The sequence below is a fragment of the Microtus ochrogaster genome, unplaced genomic scaffold, assembly GCF_000317375.1.
Source record: "Microtus ochrogaster isolate Prairie Vole_2 unplaced genomic scaffold, MicOch1.0 UNK7, whole genome shotgun sequence".
In the NCBI taxonomy this organism is placed as follows: Eukaryota; Metazoa; Chordata; class Mammalia; order Rodentia; family Cricetidae; genus Microtus; species Microtus ochrogaster.
The window spans coordinates 11,862,801-11,883,414 of NW_004949105.1; the positions used below are offsets into that span (position 1 = coordinate 11,862,801).

At 38.6% G+C, this 20,614-nt stretch overlaps 1 protein-coding gene across 1 annotated transcript in view; it reads left to right on the forward strand.

Moving 5' to 3' along the window:
• The first annotated feature begins 4,377 nt into the window (after positions 1 to 4,377).
• Slc10a2 (solute carrier family 10 member 2) overlaps positions 4,378 to 20,614 on the forward strand; it is an 18,651-nt gene continuing 2,414 nt past the window's right edge. The window contains exons 1-4 of the mRNA XM_005366312.2: positions 4,378 to 4,754; positions 11,130 to 11,248; positions 17,178 to 17,266; positions 18,301 to 18,476. Coding sequence (XP_005366369.1) covers positions 4,378 to 4,754; positions 11,130 to 11,248; positions 17,178 to 17,266; positions 18,301 to 18,476 — 761 coding nt within the window. The remainder of the gene's footprint in view (positions 4,755 to 11,129; positions 11,249 to 17,177; positions 17,267 to 18,300; positions 18,477 to 20,614) is intronic.

Sequence of the window (20,614 nt, forward strand, 5' to 3'; positions counted from 1 at the left end):
TGGGCAGCTGAGGATAGGGAACCTGTAATGAGCCTATCCTATAGCAATACTAACGAATATCTTGCATATCACCATAGAACCTTCACCTGGGGATGGATGGAGATAGAGACAGAGACCCACACTGGAGCACTGGACTGAGCTCTCTTGTAATTTCTAACAGTGTATGTTGCCTTGATTTTTGTGGACGATTTTTTTGTTTGGCCTCTTTCACTCAACATTAGATATATGATTATAGGTCATCCACTCCAAATATTGTAAAGAAGTCTATTGTGTGCACAAAAGTCATTCTGCATGGGAGATATTCTCAGGGGGGGGGGGGCTACTATAGAGGAGATTTAGTTCATGTCCTCGGAAAGTATCACTTAAAGATTTCTTCATATCAATACCTTTATTTAGGAAGACTGGGTTACGGGATCTGTGTACATTTTCTGAACCTTTTTGGTAAGGCTTCACAGTTATTAAGACCTGAACATGTGCCTAGCACTTTCCAAGGGAAGTGCCCAGGAACAAGTTCTGCTTCCAAGCCTGGTACTTTGTCCTTTACTAAGTTCTGATTCTTTAACCCTCCTTTATGCCTCCATTCTCTGCTGCCTTACTCCTCATCTTCATCAACCACTCATTTCAAATAACAGCAGGTATGGGAACTTTATGCTCTGTGGAGCATTAATGGCCAGAAGCTAGGAGGAGACATTTCAGGGACAGGAAGGTGTTCAGCAGACTTGCTCACAGCCCAAATGGCCACGAGTCTGAACAGAAACATCCCTGGTGGAACAACAGAAAACAGAGAGCTTATCTTTTATTATGGGACTTTAGGGCAGACATGCTGGCAAGCTATTAAAGCCCAGCCCTTGTCAACTGACACAACATGGGAAAAGAGCCAACGGGAAGCCTCAAGTGTCAAGACAAGGCACAACCTCCATGCCCCCACCCAGGATGCCAAAACAGCAAAGTACTTCTTTCATTAGAAACACTGGGAACTGAGCTTCCCATGAGGAAATTAGAACCATGACAATTGAAAACCAACTTCAACATCCAGCTTTCCACTGTCAAATGTGCATCTGTCCGTCAATTCTGTATATAAGCAGCTATTTCTGTGTGGTTAAACATTTATAACACCTTGGAGTTGACTATCTCTAAAGTTAAGGATATTCATTAATTGTAAATCATCCCAAAACTTAAGTATAGGGCCTCTTGAACCTAAACAATGTGAAAATTAGAAATGTAATTGACACATTTTTTTGAGTCAGAACTGTAACACTGTGTCTAGTCAAACAGACTGTTCATTTGCAAGTTGTCCACATGCAAAGCATGGAAGGTTGAGATCTCCTTAGGGAGTCATTTCAAGTTGGGTAACAGCTTTGTTCTGAGCCTGCTTTCTGTACTCTTCACTTTGTCTTATCTTTTTCCAGCACTGTGGCAAAGGAAATCAGTGTAAAGATTCCTCAAAAGCTAGGAATAAAATGTCCTTATGTGTTAGCTGATCATTCCTGGGTGGGTATCCAGAGGTCACCAAGTCAATGTACCATGGAGACACTGTCACATCCATAGATATTGTAGCACTACACACAAGACCCAAGTTATGAGATCAGCCTCTATCTTATTCTCAGTCTGTCAAGAGAGAAATAGATAAAAAAAAATAGTGGTATAGTTATGCATTGGACTTTTATTTAGTCGTGAAAAAATGGAATAAAATTACATATTTTGCTGAAAAATTAATACAAGTAGAGATTATCATATTAAGCAAAACAATCCATATTCAGAAAGACAAACACATCTCATGTTCTCTCATTGAAACTCCTAGAGTCTATAAAGATACATAAAATCACTTATTTATATGACAGAAAAACAGAAGCAGGATTGGGAGAAACTGAGAGAGAGAAGGGAGAATTAGGGCCAAAGTTTTTGATCTACTTAAAAGAAAATGCCTTTATGAAACCTGTCACTGTGAAATATATACCAATTAAAATATTGACACATTTGCAGCCATCAAAAATCACAATTAGAAACCTACTTTATTAGAAATAATATGACCATTCTTACATAATTAAGTGAAATAAATACATTTATTTGAAAAAGGAAGAAGAAAGATGCAGAGAAAGAAAATCTTTTGTCAGATGACCAGCTCAGCCACAATGTCAGCCACATCAATGAAGCATGTTGCCCTGGTCAACCCTGGCGTCCAAAGGAGAGAGTCTGATGTTAGGTGCTTTAACCTCATAGTACAGTCTTTCTGCTTAGCAGAGATCTACGAATCTAAATCCTTCTAACCTAGGTTTCAAATTTTGCTTGACAAACAAAAAACATCTGATGAAATAAATAGGCTGTATGGATTAAGATGTTAGGCTACCTTTTTTGCTTTTACTTAAAGGATTAGGTAAAGCAAGGCAGAGAGGAGGGGAAAATGGTGCTGGTAAGTACACCCAGGCAGCAGCAGGGGGCGCACCCCACTTGCATGCCTTGGGGTTAGCTAGGACCAAGTGAGGAAGTGAGGCAGAGGTCAATCGATCAATCCTGGGAGATTCTTGGTGAGGTACAACCAGGAGCAGAAGGAGAGGCCTTCCTGGGAAACCTCGTTAATCATTTAGCCACAAGGTGAGGCAGGTAGTGGGAGAGAAGAAAGGATCTCCTAGAAGCTGACTTCTAGACAACCGAATCTCGTCTAGGCCATCAGGGGCTAGATTTGGCAGAGCCAATTGCAGCCCACCCACGAGAGAAAGCATTTAGCAACCTAACAGTAGAAAAGAACATTCGCGGGACAGAAGTTACATCAACAAGGAGAAGGAATCAATGGCCAGTTAAGAAAATAGCTCTGATCATGTCAGCAACTCAACCATAGATTAAAGGGATGGTGTCTGCAGGCCCCAGCTGCTGGGACCTGCGGTTGTTTTCTCTTCTGTCTGGTGGTGGTGATAAGAAGGCCGTTCTTTTGTTCCTCACAGGCGGTTTCTGAGTGTGAGTAGTCAGACTTCACTATCGGGTACAACTGATGACACAATCAAAGCCCTGACGATTCTCAACATCGATACCATCAGCCTTGAGCTTCATCTAAAACAAAGTCCAGCCCAGATGGGGAGACTCAAAACCTGCATTTTAACAACGCTCCCCACCCACATGCTTTGCGCACAAGGATCTTGGGCACACTGAATTCTAAGACACTATTTTAAGTTTGTTTTGTTTGTTGTTTGTTTCTTTCTTTATTCATTTATTGTTAGGGGGTTTCTTCTCCTGGGGGAGAGACGAAAAAGGAGTCTCATTCTGCAGTCCATGTGGCCTTGAACTAAACACCCTCATGCTTTATTTTCTGCACAGTAATGAGACTACAAATATGTGCTATAACCCATCCTATTCTAATGTTGGGTTTTAAAGACCAGAGAATTGGACTGTTTCTTCTCTGCTTATTTTTGTGTCTTTCCAATATATCTAATTACAGTGTTCTGTTCATCTATCACAAAGGTAACTACTTAATATTTTCAACAGTCTTCTAGAATCCCTTTTCTTTTACACACACACCAATTCTAATTCCTGACTCTAAGCACAAATAAAGATACTGTCACTTTGACCTAATCCAGAGTTCATCCTTCTAAATAACTGTATTGTCTCTATCTATAAAGCACTCTGTTGCCATGGCAATACATGCATAGTTGCATGTGTAAGTAATTGAGGACTGCTGCAAATGACAGACACTCTCCAGCAGAAAACATCTGTACCTTCAAGTGTTCATCACCCTCCCTAAGTTTTCTTCCCACCCTTTGAAGTCTCTGTAACATAATATGTCTTATGGACACTGTAGTAATACATACAAGAAAGAATGTGAGCTATTGTAAGAAAGCTGGAAACCTCCTTCAGTCTGTTGTCAATTTGTAAAGTAGCTTGGCACAGGGCTATTGGTTTTTGTTTTAATGTAATTTTCAAAGACCCAATCCTCCCTACTTAAAGTGAGAGGAGGGAATAACATGCTTTCCTATACCTCAACCCTTAGAATGCTCGACAATTCAGAGTTTACTTGAATTTTAACTAACTATTCACCAAACCTTCCTGGCATTAAACATTAACATGGCTATTTTATGTGTCCCAGTTCATTATCCTGCCAATAAATGATTAATTATAACTTTCTGTCTTGGCCAGTAGTTTTTCTGGACTTTTATGATTCATTAGTTGTGCTATGTTGGAATTCAGCCTCTCGAAACTGGCTTACTAGCATTTATTGTTTTTTATTGCTTCTCTAACGTGTCTTTAGAAAGAGACGCTAAGTACCACATGTTTAGAAAGGGTTTAAAAGTTTGACGTGTTAAATAAGGGTTACTCAGGTGGCAGTAGTTACAGAACCAGGGAACAGGTGCTTCTGTGGACTTGGCCATTTGAACAACACAGTCAAAGATGGATAATTCCTCTGTCTGTCATCCCAATGCAACTGTCTGCGATGGCGATTCCTGCTTAGCACCGGAGAGCAACTTCAATGCCATTCTCAGTGTGGCCATGAGCTCTGTGCTCACCATCCTCCTGGCCTTGGTGATGTTTTCCATGGGATGCAATGTGGAAATCCACAAGTTCCTGGGACATATAAGACGGCCATGGGGCATCTTCGTGGGCTTCCTCTGTCAGTTTGGAATCATGCCTCTCACAGGCTTCATCCTCTCCATGGCCTTTGGCATCCTCCCGGTACAAGCTGTGGTGGTACTAATCATGGGTTGCTGTCCTGGAGGGACTGCCTCCAATATCTTGGCCTATTGGGTAGATGGTGACATGGACCTCAGGTAAGACAGAGGCATCTGCAACTCCTGCAGTCTTCTGGGGTTAAGTTTGGAAACCTTTATAATTTCCAATATCTGTTTGATCCGCTGTACTGACTAGATGTCTGACTGAGGAATTAAATGGTAAGAATAAGTGCATCTTCTGGGATATCTGCTTTGCTGTGAGAACTGGGAACTTTCCTTTTGTACCTGTGCGTGTTTGTAGTTATCATCTTGAAACAAAACAGTGATTTAGATTTTCATTTTGTAGCCTTAATAGTTTTAGTTAGCACACAAAGATAGGTTTCTGTGTGACATTTGTATACACATATATCATTGTGCTTTGCTTGCTCTTAACCACCCCTCATTACCATCCTAGTTCCTCTCTCTCACTCCTGTTAGACCACTTCCCACTTTCCTGTCACAGACCTTCCATTGCCTTCTCTGTTCTTTCCTTGCTTTCGACTCCCGGCTCTAGCCTGATAGTTCACTCTCTACCATGTCCTATGTCTATATGACTATGTGTGAATGTGTACATTTAAATCTAGATATGCATCTGAGGGAAAGCCTTGGTATCTCTCTTTCTTAGTCTGGATTACTATGCTTGCATGTTGAATTCTAACTCACTTAAACATAAGTTTTATTATCTCTGGGAATAGACTCCAAGTTTATTTTTGTTTAATTAAATAATTCTTTTCCAATCTACAACTGTAAAAAAAACCTGAGAAAGTGTTGTTGTAATGGAATAAGGAGTAACTTTCTTTTTTATAACAAGGAAATTTGAGTGCAAATATAAGCTCAAACTCTCTGACCAACATGAGCTCCACCAAACTGTCTGTTCTTTGGAGAAAATACTTCTTGGTTACTAAATGAAGAATACATAAATTCATTTTATCTCGACGGGCACTAAAAGGAAAAGAATTCTTCATCAGTAATTCTTAATTATGCTTATTTCTCTATAAAATGAAGAAAAAACAATTTCTCTGCTTTTCAACAAAGAAATCTAACTGTACTGTTTGTCCAGTCCAACCTGTATCAGTTTGAACTAGCACTGGGAAGGAGGGAGGAAGATGAAGCATCAATAGCACTAAAGCAGGAGTTTTTAATTCTGAAAATCAGACAGCCAAGTGTCACTTTCCTCATCTCCTGATGAAGACTTGCATTTCAGTTAAACATTGAGCTGTTCAAGAATCATGTGCTTATTAAATATTGGACAACCTGCTCTCAGCTCTGTTAGTTCCTGGCTGCCTGGTGAGCATCAGGGAACGAGCCATCAACTCCCAATTGGCGCTAGTTTCTGATGCCTTAGAAAACAAAGAATATACATTATTACTTTAGCATAGGTATATGGAATTGCTGCCTAGCAACAAATATTCCTTTTCTTAAAGAAAAGCCCTGTGAATAACACAGAATCATAAACTCTGTTGACACAGTTAATCTGTGAACCACAATATAGTAAGGACTTTTTAGGTTTCCACTCCATTGACCTGCGCGCGCGCGTGCGCGCGCGCACACACACACACACACACACACACACACACAGTGAAAATTCCAGGAAGTCATAATAACCAGACTGTGAGGAGTGACCCTGAGGATTTGACCTACACCAAATGGCTTCTTGATATTTATAAGTTTCAAACAATACAGCCACTACAACCTGTACATGAACATAATAATGTCACATTACTGCTGAACATAAGATCAGTTGTATATGGTACCATATCAATTCCCTTACATCACTTATGCTGAGTACAAATTACTTAGTAGTATAGCACAGAAGACATTACCATGTTCTACCACACAATGAAAAATGTGTGCTATACCTCTGTCATAAAGAAGTGGTCATACCTCAATGCAAGATGACATTAGGGATTGGAGAAATGTCTGAGGGACTAAGAGTACTTGCAGCTCTTGCAGATGACCTAAGTTTCATTCCCATAACCCATATCAGGTGGATTAAAATGTAACTCTAACTCCAGGGGAGAGTATTACTTTTTTTTTGGCCTTTGTGAGTACCCTTATATACAAACTCACACATGGTACAGGCACAAACACATAAATAAATAAAAATGAACAAAACATTAAGTGAATGAACGAATGAATAAAGAAATAAATAGAGAGAGCTTTCTTTTTAAAAAAGGTGAATTCATTACACATTTTATGTTTGGGAAACAATGTTTAAAGATTTTTTTTAAAAAAGAAAGTGAAGTTTCAGCTACTAAGTAATAGCTTAATTCTTCTGGAGTGAGTGTTGGAAATCTAAGTTTCAAAATGACTTATATATATATTCCACTTAGATTTCTAAGTCTGTATTCTTAGGGCATTGCATGCTTCATCTTCACTTGAATTCTAGCAATGTCAGAAATGATAATTTTAAAACAGCTACCTTTATTACTAGAGTTAACCATGCAAAATAGCTCCAAAAACATTGTCATTTTGCTTTGCCTTTCTTGGATGTGGTCCCTGAAAGAAGAAACTATTTATCTGTCCCCCATTATCTATTCTCAGAATTTCGCAATCTCTAATTACTTAAATGTGTGAATAAATAGAAACAGTTGTCCTTTTTTAGCAGCAATTAGTATTTCAGCTATTTCTCTGATAACCTGAAACCTGGGACATTGTTATTTGATCAGTACACAGAAATTCTCAGTTAATCTGTGTCATGGGCATAATGTGCATAAAGTATATCAGGGAAAAATTAAGGGAGGCAGACAAGTGAATCTGGTGGCAACAAAGGTTTATGGCTCAGGGACACTGAGATTTGCTTTCTCCTCTGTCTCTCTGGTCTGTCCCCACACAAAGGTGGATATATGATGTCTCCTTAGCGATAGGCTCAGCCACACCATGCAAAAGCTTTCCTTTAGTTCCATTTCATTCTCTCTTATTCATGTCTTACTCTCATTCATCTTTTCCTCAGTTTCCCCAACTCTTATTGTCTTATATACTCATTAATTTCTAGGTTTTTGTTTAGTGTTTTTTCCAACCATGACCTTTGTCTTTGGCTAATCATTGTATATTTCATATTCCACTTAGCTGTTCATTGATATTTTCAAGATCCATAACCCTCTGACCTGTCAGATCAATGCCTCCTCTTTCAAATACACATACACTCATCTCTTCTCTCTTGTTGGAGAACCAATCCAATCCCACTGGACTCTTTCTTTTATCTTTACTCACATTAAGCAAACTCTGTTGCTTCCATGAAATATTGATTTTATTTTACTAGCTAGTGTTGATTAGATGCTAGTGTTTATCAGACACTTTGAGGGACCAAATGTAAAGCTAAATTCTGAAAAAACATTGGTGTATTTTAACTCTCCTAAGAATCCTAGGGTCTTCTGCATTGACAGATGAGAAAAATTAAGGTTTATAATCTTTGCCAAGGTCATCAAGTTGGTGAATATAAGTGTCAGGTTTGGGATTTAGATGGAAAATATCTGATGGTCTCTTCTTAGCACTTGACTTTTGATTACATCATACCTACCACCTGCACAGTCTACAGAATCAGACATATATTTGTTGATATTTCAAAGGTAGAGTTTCACTTTTGATGTGATTGTAGACTTTTGTATTTATTTATCCTTGATTCCACTCAATTCCTCAACACATACCAACTCTTTAGTTATGAGTTTATTTCCCCATATTTGTAAATGTTTTCCCTAGCAATTAATAGACTGACATAAGAATTAAAACCAAATTGTATCTTTAATTTTCTAATTCATTAGAGTTTTTATAGTTCCAATGTGCTCTTTCATAAGTTTTTATATTTCAACATGTATGCCTTTTATAAAAATTAAATTTTTTTCCATAAAATTCATTTTTGTTTTGTGAAGTTATTATTCTCTTTATTGTGAACCATTTCAACAGTATTTTTGTTCTTGTTATTAGCTCAGATAACATCAAAGTCTAGACTCATCAAGATTCCTCAACATCTTACTGTCACGTTTCCCACTACACCTAAACCCTTCATTTTCCAACTTCTATCTTTTTCTCTCCCATGAAGTTTAAAAACAAATGGCTCTTCCTCTTCACCATGAGCTGATAAGAATCCTGTTCCCCTGAATTGCTTTCCCACTGTGAGGATATACTATATGGCCAGCCAGTAACAAAGGGTTTTTATTGGGGAGCAAGTTAAGAAAAAGAATGCCAGAATGGTGAAAAAAGGAAAGAGGAACAGATTTGAATATTCCAGTGTTTTAGTTACAAAAATGATAAAGCATTGCTAGTAAATGAATGTTTTTGTATATTTGTTGCTTTTCAGTTGTTGATGGTTTTTTTGACTACCTTAGTTTTCTATGACTACAATTAAATTTATGAAAAATTCTTTATTTCATTTTAGTTAGTGTGTAAAACAACATATTTCATTATGATGTCTCAGTTCATAGATTGCCATTGTCCTTCACTAAGATTGGCTGTTCCCAATGCCCTCCCCACACTTTTGCCTTAGTCCTCCTCTGCCTTCAGGTCATTATATACCATTGTGTGGCATTTTTCTGAGGAGATGTGAATAAACAGCTACTAATCATAGATAAAACACCAACAATAGAAGCAAAGGGATTATTACATGAAAATCTAGTTTAAGGAAACAATGAGTTTAATTCGGGTTGCTTTTACAGGAACATAGACAACTCATAGTCAGCTACCCTACTAAAGAAAATATCTCTCATTCTCAAACAACCATTGACTGTATAAATCCTTGGGGAGGCGCACAGCTCTGTGAGCACACATGTCCCAGCCATGATAGAAAGTTAATAGGTCCAATCTTGTGAATGTTTCTCCACAAATGGATATAGATAGATAGATAGGTAGATAGATAAATGATAGATAGATAGATAGATAGATAGATAGATAGATAGATAGATAGATAGATAGATAGATAGATAGATAATAGAGTCAGAGACATTGAGACACAGACAGACAGATGGTGGTTGGACAGGGGTGGTTGGACAGGGTGGTTCTATATGTGGGTGAAAACATATGCTACCTGGTCTATCATTTCTCCTTGCCTTTGGAAAGCCTCTATTGACACAAACATTTTAATCACTTTTTTATAAGATTGCTAAATGACTTTGTTACTACCCATTATTTTGCCCAAATTATGCAAATTTATTATAGAGCTTCGAGAGAAAATCATTTCTCTTCATATGCTTACTTTCTTTACAACTTGTTTGGAGGGGGGCATTTACTATAAATACAACTGACTTTCCTTTTGGTATTGTTCCAGAAACCAAACTCCACTGACTGTTAATTATTCATAGTGAGGTAACAGTGACAAAGAGAAGCCCAATTAATGCATTACCAAGATCCACACAGTAAGCGACATCACATTCTTCCAACTCAGTATGTGCCTTTGCAGCTCAAGTATTAAGTCCCTCTGTTCTACAAGCAGAGACTGTAACCCTGTGTCCAGGACATTTTGAGGAGGACCAAGAAGACCCCTACTCAAGTCTCTCATCCATACTCTGGTACAGTACTGAGAAGAGCATCATTTAATTTAATAAATTCCTCCAGATCACAAAACAAAATCTTCCTACTCAGTCAGGCACCCATAATGAACAAAGTATTAGCTGATGTCTTATTGTCGACTCAAACAGTGATGTTACATTAACTTTCCTAGGGAAGTTGTGAGCAAACATCTATTCGCCTTGATAAGAGACCAAAGTAAGGATTTCACCCAAGTCCCACTTGTTGAACCAATGAGTTTATCGAACTTACTTAGAAAGCACAGAGAAGAGGTTACTCCTAGAAGTGTCAATAACCCCCCGAACAGATGCATTATCACAAAGTCCAGCCCATCATACTCAGAATCTACCCCTGCATCAACCTTCCATTTCATGCATGCTGTAGAAGCTCCCAATATTACTAGGATATGGGATGGGGCAAAAGGGAATGGGTTTCAGACTGTAATTCTGGGTAGGGTCCTGTGACCCTTCCAACACCCCTACTACAGGAAAATGTCACTACTTCCATTACCATTATCAAGACTACTTAGCATCATACTGTTTGACTTATTTCATTGTCATGGCTACTACATCAAGGTAATTTCTATTCCCAGAGAGTCTGGTTTGGTAGGCTGTGCTTAGTGGGAAAAAAAATCATATACAACAGGTTACAAGCTCAGACACTTGGTACCAACTTCAAAAATTATTTTTATGTATCATTGACTGCCCTCTATGATCTGTGAAAACAGATTCTGAGGGAAGGATAATCAGACTATGTGAGAAGGCACCAAATACAGGTGACTCTGACCAAAGCCAGGCACTTTATAAACATGACCACTATGTATTTCTATCTCCATACAGAATGATGTACTGGTTGAGTTTCACCAAAATTGAAAATGAAAGCACACCTCCTGTAGAAAACACAGGTAGTCACCTCAAGCTGTTTGTTTCATTCCAGTGTTAGCATGACCACTTGCTCCACACTGCTGGCCCTTGGAATGATGCCCCTTTGCCTCTTCCTCTATACCAAGACATGGGTCGACTCGGGGACAATTGTGATTCCCTATGATAGCATCGGTAAGTAATTTCTCTGTGGTATGTTTCATATTATCCTCAAGATCTCTGCTTAGTCCCCATTAGGATCTAAGGCCAAGTTCCAAGCTCACACACATCATTTCCCTTTGACCTAGGGGCAAATCTTTTTTCCCATGTATAATTTCATTATGAATTCACTCTGAGTTTGCAGAAATATTAAAAGAATGCAAATTCCAAAACATGACCAAGAAGAGAAACTAAATTTGCCTCAGTTCATAATAACATGGGGGGGAACAGTTTTAGGAATGCAGTCTTAACCTAAGAGTCTCCCCCTGAGGATAATTAGGCTGCTGGCAAAAGGGAGCCACCATTTTTCCAGTGGTGGATTTATGGTAATGGGTGTTTGCACCAAATATTCAAATTGAAGAACACACACACAAGTAAAAACAAACAAATAGCATGTTTTCATGGTAGTTGGTAGTCATGGGTTACAGATGGGGCACTTCTGAGTGAAATATATTATTCTCTATCCTCAACTGTAAGATATAAATGATAAAAATATAAAAATTGATATAAATGTCAATTTAATGGTATGCTCCATATTTTCATGTCCTAGAAGTCAAATTAGCTAGTCACTATTCTGTCCTTTTTCATTTTAACTTCTAAATGTCTCCCATCTTGAAGAAACTTTTCTGTTTTGGGGAGAAAAGAAATGGTAGAAAATAAAGCATCTGGTATGGCATGAAGTGGGATCAGGTCCAGACTGAGAGAGCTACCACATGTGCGAAGCAGGCTGTCTCTCAGAACTGCCTTGACAAAAAATGAGCTGTGGAGAATACAGTGCACAACCCTGGTCAGCAGGTATACTGCATGACAGCCCCTCTCTCTGTTTTAATTTATTTATTAATTTTATATCCTAGCTACAGGACTCCCTCATACCTCCCATTCTCTCCTCCACCTCCCTCTGCTCCCCTGAAATCCACTCCTCCTCTGTTTCTGTTCAGAAAGGGGCAGGCTGCCCATGGGTATCAAATAAGCATGACATATCAAGCTGCCATAAGACTAAGCACCTCCCCTTGTATTTAGACTGGACAAAGCAATCCAGTATGAAGAACAGGTTCCCAAGAGCGAGCCTAAGCATCTGCGACAGCCCCTGCTCTCGTTGTTAGGAGTCCCACAAATAGACCAAGCTACAGGACTGTCACATATATATTGAAGAACTAAGTGAGTCCCATGCAGCCTCTCTGGTTGTTGGTTCAGATTCTGTGAGTTCTTATAAACCAGGTTAGTTTGTTTCTGTGAGTTTTCTTGAGCCGCACACCCCACCCCCGTGTCTGCGCTCGGTGCGCTGGCACCCAGTTTGCAAGCTTCGGGCAAGGGGGCTGGAGGTTAAAATACACAGACAAAGAGACAGCCACACCGGTCATCCTTGAATTCCCCAAGAATGCCCCCTTTATTGTGTTCAGGGGCAGATTATATAGAGATAGCCACACCCCAGGCAAACCCACCAGAAACCACTCTCCTGCCATCAGGAACTCCTGAAGGTCTTGTGCTCAGAGCAGCTGTAGGCACTCAGATCAGGGGATTACAAGAAATTCAGGATCTGGGGTCTCACTGCTCCCAACATTCTTGTGCTGCCTTTGACAGTCTTTTTTATTGATTTTTTTGAGATATTCATTTTTCTCTGCTCCCCTCCCTGCCTCTCCCCTCTCCTTCAACACTCTCCCAAGGTCCCCATGCTCCCAATTTACTCGGGAGATCTTGTCTTTTTCTACTAACCATGTAGATTAAATCTACGTAGATCTCTCTTAGGGTCCTCATTGTTGTCTAGGTTCTCTGGGATTGTGATTTTCTTAAGATAACTTTGCAAAGAATTCTTTCCTAATCTCTCTCAGAAAGGTTTGGGTTTACTCTTAACAGAAATACACATTCAAGGTCAAGCAGAAACTCCCCCACGATATTTTAAAAAGGAATTCTTGTGAGGTGAGAAACTAGACTAAAAGTCACTTCCACTTTAAGGAAAGATTATTTTCATGATCAAATGTGATTCAACCTGTAAACAACTGAGTTAGAACAAATATTATGAGCCCTGACTGAGAGACAATCTGTAATGTAGTTTTTCTCGCCCCCGCATTAAAATGATGAGTTACTCATGATTTCAGTGATGAATTGGAGTGGCATTTCATTTGTGTTTTAATAAATAAAACATACCTGAGGATCAGAGAGTAAAACAGCCTCACTGGTCAGCCTTACTGACCGGGAAGTGGTAACACACAACTTTAATCCCAGCAGCCACACTAGTTTGCCAGAGAAGCCGAGCGGCACATTCCTTTAATCCCAATGGTGTTGCCTTTAATTCCAGAACTAGATAGGGTTATCAGATGGGAGGAGACAGTTTTCAGTCTCAGTCTCATTCTGGAGGTAGGATCAGCATTTTTTTTTTGTGTGTGTGTTTTCTTTGAATTTTTTTTTAATTGAGAAAAAAAAATTTCCTCCTCCTCCCAGCCTCCCATTCCTCCCGCCCTCCCCCCACTCCTCTCCCCCTCCCTCTTAAGTCTGAAGAGCAGTCAGGGTTCCTTGCCCTGTAGAAAGTCCAAAGTCCTCCCCCCTCCATCCTGGTCTAGGAAGGTAAACATCCAAACTGGCTAGGCCCCCACAAAGCCAGAACAAGAAGTAGGATCAAAACCCAGTGCCATTGTCCTTGGCTTCTCAGCAACCCTCATTGTCCACCATATTCAGAGAGTCCGGGTTTATCCCCTGCTTTTCCAATCACAATCCAGCTGGCATTGGTGAGCTCCCAATAGATCAGCCCCACTGTCTCCGTGGGTGGGTGCACCCCTCTTGGTCCTGACTTCCTTGCTCATCTTCTCCCTCCTTCTGTTCCTCATTGGGACTTTGGGAGCTCAGTTCAGTGTTCCAGTGTGGGTCTCTGTCTCTACCTCCATCCATCACCAGATTTGTACTGAGGTCAAGTAAGAGCCAATGGCTGGATGCTTTGATTTTAAGATCTTCAGGTTGAACCCCAATTTATCTCTGTGAGTTTTTATTAATCATGCCTCATGGAATTTTGAATCTAAAAGATACCTCTATTTACCTCTGAGTAACTCCCAAATATCCGTAGAATATTCTTCCATCAGGGTTTAGACTGACATACGAATCCAAGTATGTATGTCCCTGCTTGCATCTCAAACTCTCCCCTCAGTGAAACTTTCCCTAGATTTGAATATTGTCATCTGTTTGAACACTGAACAGTGTGGTAGTGTTGACTAACTAAACAATTTTGATTGGATATTATTTGGTACTAAAGCAAATCATTGAAGCCTTAAAATAATCATCTTTTGATATTCGGTCCCTTCTGGAAAACATCCTGTGGGAGTATTAACAAATCTGAACTACTAAGTGGATGACTTATACCATATAATTTAAGTCAAATATATTTTGAGTTGGGTTTTGCTTTGTTTTATAGCAAGGTATCATAATGTAGTTCTTGCTGTCCCAAAACTTGATATATAGACCAGGTTGGCCTTAAACTCATAGAGATCTTCTTGCCTCTTCCTCTCAAATTCTGTGATTAAAGAAGTTGTCATGGTACCCAGTAAGAAAGATAAATTATGAAAAGAGGATAAAATGAGAAATGGATTAGCATGTCCATGGAAGAATTTTCTCATAATATGTCAAACGAAAGAACATATAGAAGGCCAGAAGATTACAAAAAAAAAAAGAAAAAAAAGTAAAAAAAAAAGTTTGAACATAAAAATTATTTGCTCACAATGTCTGCCTAGGCCGTTCTCCAAACTGATCTTTTTCCTATTTGTTTTCTAGTCTTAATGAGTGAAAAAGCTTGAGCTGACAGCCTCATGAGATATTTTCATCACTTATAAATGAGGTTGTTGAGGCTTGGAGTAATTATTTAATTTGCCCGAGATTACTGCATACCTGGGAATAGCTACTGGCAGGCTTTCCAGCCTACTCTGCAGGCACTGTGCTTGTGACACCTTCCTCATGGCTCAGTATGCCTCTCCCACTCAAAAAATGCTGCTGAGCCCTGAAGATGCTGCCATGTGATTGAAAAGAGGCCCCTCTAAAGTTGAGTCCCTAGAGCTGAACCATGTCAGGTAGCTATAGCAACATAAATGAGTACCTGATGACAACATCCTTGTGCGCACTGAGGTAGGCATCATTGCACCCAGTTGTTTTGTAGGAAAACATAAGGAAGCTACAAATTTCAGTCCACCTTTTCATCTTTTCATTTTTTTTCTATTCCCATTGCATAGCCTTAAATAAATAGCATGTGATGATTTTGATATGTGTAAACATCTCCTTTGGGGTCTGTACAAACAGGCATCTTACACAGATAGCATGGACAATAAATCAGTAATGGGGAAGCCTGGAGAGGAGAGAGCCAGTTTCCCAGCCCCTGGACAGTAAGCATAAAGCCCCTTCCCTCCATGGGCAGGGACCAACCACACTGGTAGGTGTGAAGAAGAACCAGAATGGTCCCTGGAGTAGCTGAGAACCTTCTCTGGCTTTACCTGGCACAGAGATTAAATGCTTCTGTCATGGATGGTCCTAAGCCGTGGACATGTTGCCCTGTCACATTAGGCTCCCCCAAGACAGGAAGACTCCAGGCCAAAGGAGCCAACCAGTTGTATCCGGATAATTTTATTTCAAACTCTGGAAACAATAAAATTTATGGTGTGGCCTAGAGATCCAAGAAAGGAAATCTCTTTAAAATGGTAGGAATAACCAAAGAGACTCCCTAGATTTTCTAGAAGACATGACCAATAAATCCAACAGTCTTTCCCACAGCTTTTCCTCTACCCTTTTCCTGAGCTTGAATAGTTCCTATTTTCTTGTCCTTCTTTTCCTTTTTTTCTTTCGTTTCTCCCATCTCTCTCTTAGTTATTATTTTAATTCTACTGAGTAATTTTGGAGCAACAATAATTTTGATACATTGAAGAATTTGTTATTGGATTTGTTTTATATGCATACCCATAGTCTGTAGTTTATTGACGGGACCTGAGTCAATCTATCCAACACTAGACAGACATATACTCTCAAATTTTCAACATTTGGTTTTACTTTCTCATACTTCTTCAACAGTATTTTGGAAAAGAACCAGTCCATGAGGAGTTGGAAGTCCACAGTGCTCGTTAAACAAAGGAACTATTGGGCAAACAAGTGTTAAATAATATAGAGGCACAAATTGTATGTTACAGGAATGGCAGTAAATTTCCCATGGTGAAATTGAAGTATGGCTTTTTTATCTGGTTGGGTGAACACAGTGCTATAAAGAATTATAATTACATGAGAGGTTGCCATATATATATATATATATATATTATCACACAGAAATTTAGGGCATGGTTTTTATCTTATTCTCTCACATCTCTGCCATAAATTTGAATAACTGAAGTGAATTTTAAGTGAAGTGTGTTAGCCTTCAAAATTCCAATGGACATTAAGCAATTTATAATATTTTTTCAACTTTAAAATTTATAAGTATTTATTTCTACCACAATGAATTAACAAGCTAGTGTAGAATATATCTACCTACACTACACGATATGCAGACACAGACATACACAAATACACACACACACACTCACAAACTGTGGGGAGGTGTTTTTTCTGAAAATACAAAGATCTAACAGATAAAGGAAGCAAAAATGTTGGAAAATAGGATGAAAGTAGGTTGTTAATATAAGGAACTCTAAAATAGTCATCTCTGGATTGAGATAAATTATTTATATCATCATTTCTCTGCTGTGATAAATTGGAATGGAAAAAGAGAGAGCAGGAATACAAAAATATATATGTGGATGTGTGAATTTGTGGGGGGGCAGTATCTGTGTGGATATAATTCTACATTCTGTTTTCAGTGTTCAAGAAGACAGACAGGACAAATAGCCTCTTCTAGGCTACTTGAATTTTCTTTTTCTCTTATTAATGCTGTTTTCATTGTTGTTAGGCACTTCTCTCGTTGCTCTTGTTATCCCTGTTTCCATTGGAATGTTTGTGAATCACAAATGGCCCCAAAAAGCAAAGATCATACTTAAAGTAAGTACCCCATGCATGGGACAGGCTGCACACCTCTGTGCCCTGCAGTCAGAACTGGAATGAGATGGTCTTTCCATTTCTTAAACTGTTATTCTCATTACATATACCATTGGGAAGACTTGCCATCCACAGTCCTAATGAGATCCCTTAGAGAATGTCCTTCTTTATCCTGTCTGAGGAGCAAACTTCCATCTGTATTTAAGCCATCAATTCAAGTGTCCCCTATTGGTTTTACTGTGTTCTCCAATGACTGTGCTGTTATTTAGGCTGAGTTTATGTTATAAAATATATCTAGGCAGTTTTCTGAGAAGGTACAGCATATCTTTCTTATACCTAGGACTTATCTTTCATACCGAACATATTTTTCTCATACCTAGAACTCAGCACCCCTGAACTGGTAGATACTAGCCTGTGGGATGTAAGGGAATAAGGTAGTTGTTATTTCTTGTTTTACAGGAAAAAAACCCACAAAATTGTCATCTTCGAATGTTTTTAAGTTTAATCAAAGAAGAAAATAGGTCTGGAGCAATGGCTCAGTTATTAGGAATGTGTACTGCTCTTGCAGAGTGCTCACAGCTGTCCAAAACTACCTGTAACTCCAGATCCAAGGATCCAAGGATGCCTTCTGGACTCTGTGGGCACTAGAACTCATATGCACATATGAACAAATGGACATACATGTAGTAAAATTGAACCTTTCTGAAAAGGAAAAATAATGACCATGGCTTATGTTTATCCTTATTTGAGTTTTATAAACACTTAGGATTATAATAAGCATAAAATGTGACTTGAGCAAATTTTTTATTTTGCAAGCTCAGAAATCTTCCTTGGGCCAGTTAAGCATGATTATATTGTCCTGGTGTTCCCTTAGTCTCTAGAATACTGGAGAAGCTCTTCTCTTTCCACAAAAGTAAAGGGACATAGAAAACTCATATTCATTTTCCTAAGGAAACAGTCTGCTTATCTCTGACATCTGACAAACATCTCTGGACTCACTTTGACACAAGTATGTTCACATATATCTTTTCTTCCAGATTGGATCCATTGCAGGTGCAATTCTCATTGTTCTCATTGCTGTAATTGGAGGAGTACTGTACCAAAGTGCCTGGATCATTGAACCCAAACTATGGATTATAGGAACGATATATCCTATAGCTGGCTACAGCCTGGGGTTTATCCTGGCTAGAATAGCTGGTCAACCCTGGTACAGGTATGAGGTTTAGATAAATGGGACTGAGCACTTTTGCTTATCACAGCTACTGCACTAGTTTTCTAGGGTGGCAATAGGAAATAACCATATGATATAGAGAGATGACTCAATGATTAAGAACACAGGCTGCTTTTTCAGAAGACCCAAGCTTGCTTTCCAGTACCTACATGGCTGCTCACAGTCATCATAATCATCTGTAACTACAGTTCCAGGATATCCAATACCATTTTCTGACCTCTGCAAGCACCAGGCACACATGTGGTGCATAAACATATATGCAGACAAAACATCCATTCAAATAAAATAACTTTTAATTAAAAATAAGAAAAACTACCCCTAAGTGGATCATTTTGGCTAAAAAAAAAAGACGCATTCTTACAGTTTCACAGATCAGAAATCATACTTAAGGCAGCTCAGAGCTGGCTTCTTTGGCAGTCTGTGGTTAAAGATTTATTGGGAGGCTCTCACTTTGACTTTTAATGTCTATCTTTTCTTGTACCTCATCACATTTTATTTCTTCTGTGCATGATACTGAGCTCAAATTAGTATCCCTTTTATAAATATGCAACAAGTCACATTAAATTACTGGCCACCCTAATGATTTCATCTTAACTAATTATATCTGCAATAACCCTGTTCTCACGTAAGATTACATTCTTAGATAACAAGGGTTAGATATAGGATTGCAACATTTGAATTTGAGTGAAGGATGTACACAAACATAGAAGCTGGAAATACTGATGCCAAATTCAAAATCCTTCATTTTCAATCACTGTTTACAATATTTAAATAGCATCATTTGTTCATAAATTATACAAATCTCCAAAAAGTACTGGCTGCCTTCATTTTCAACTCCCTGACATTCTTCTCCACTAGTCCCCTACCTGTGAAGTAAAATTTTCCCTTTGCGATGTACTCTGATTTAATAAGCAAAGTTTCATGAAAATAATCAATTTCGTGTTGTGATATACATATATATCACTATATATATATGTGTGTGTGTGTGTGTGTATATATGTGTGTGTGTATATATGTGTGTGTATATATATATCAATATATATCAATATATATATATATATATTCCTCTAACCAGCATCAGAGGACTCAGCACCCAAAGGTGATAGACACTAAAGATTGCTTATCATTTTTCTAAAAACATTTTTTTCCAAATGGTTTACCTAGGTCAACAGACAGGCAGGAAATTGGGTGTAGAAACAGGCATTAGTGTGCATCTGAAAAAGAAGTGAGCAAGCCTGAATAGTGTGAGACACATTAAGCATGGTCAAACAGACTCAGGCTTCAGTCTTCCCCTGCCACTCTCTCACTGGGAGACTTTTGGCTCCACGCTTACTTTAGTTTTCTTTATTGAAGATTAGAAACATTAATATTTTTACCTTTCATATTTTTAATCAAAATGTAATCAGAACAAAATTAATTTTAAAATAAATGCCTAATGAGAAATGCTATAGCTTTAATGTTTTCTGATCCCTGATCTCTCCTGTATGCTTTCACTAAGTACGTAATTTGAGAATAGATAAAATGGACCTTCTCTGCAGTTTATGGAATGTTAAAGTAAATGAACCTATCCCCCACTTTATAAATATATTGGGACTAGAAAAAAAGGTCCAGTGTTTAAAAGCATGTACAGCGTTTCTAGAGGACCTGAATTTGCACCCTCGCATCCTTATTCGGAAGCTCAGAACCACCTGAAACTCTGGCCTCAAGGGCACCCAGTGGCTCTGGTCACTATGTGCACCTGTATTCACATACATACAAAGCATTAAAGATAAAATGAGGCTTAAAACCATATATACTATATAATAAGTTGTTTTATATATTAAAGTATTTATACAATGTAAAGTTATATTTAAAATATACAGCAAATATGGATGCTAAAAGTAGAGATAAAATCTAGGTATATGCTTGTAATCTAGCAATAGGAAAGCTGAAGCAAAAGGATTGCCAAAAGTTGGAGGACAACCTAACTTGGATAGCATAGAAAAACTAATCTCGAAAGAAAGAAGAAAGAGAGGGAGAGAGAGAGAGAGAGAAAGAGAGAGAGAGAGAGAGAGAGAGAGAGAGAGAGAGAGAAAGCGAAGAAAGAAAGAAAGAAAGAAAGAAAGAAAGAAAGAAAGAAA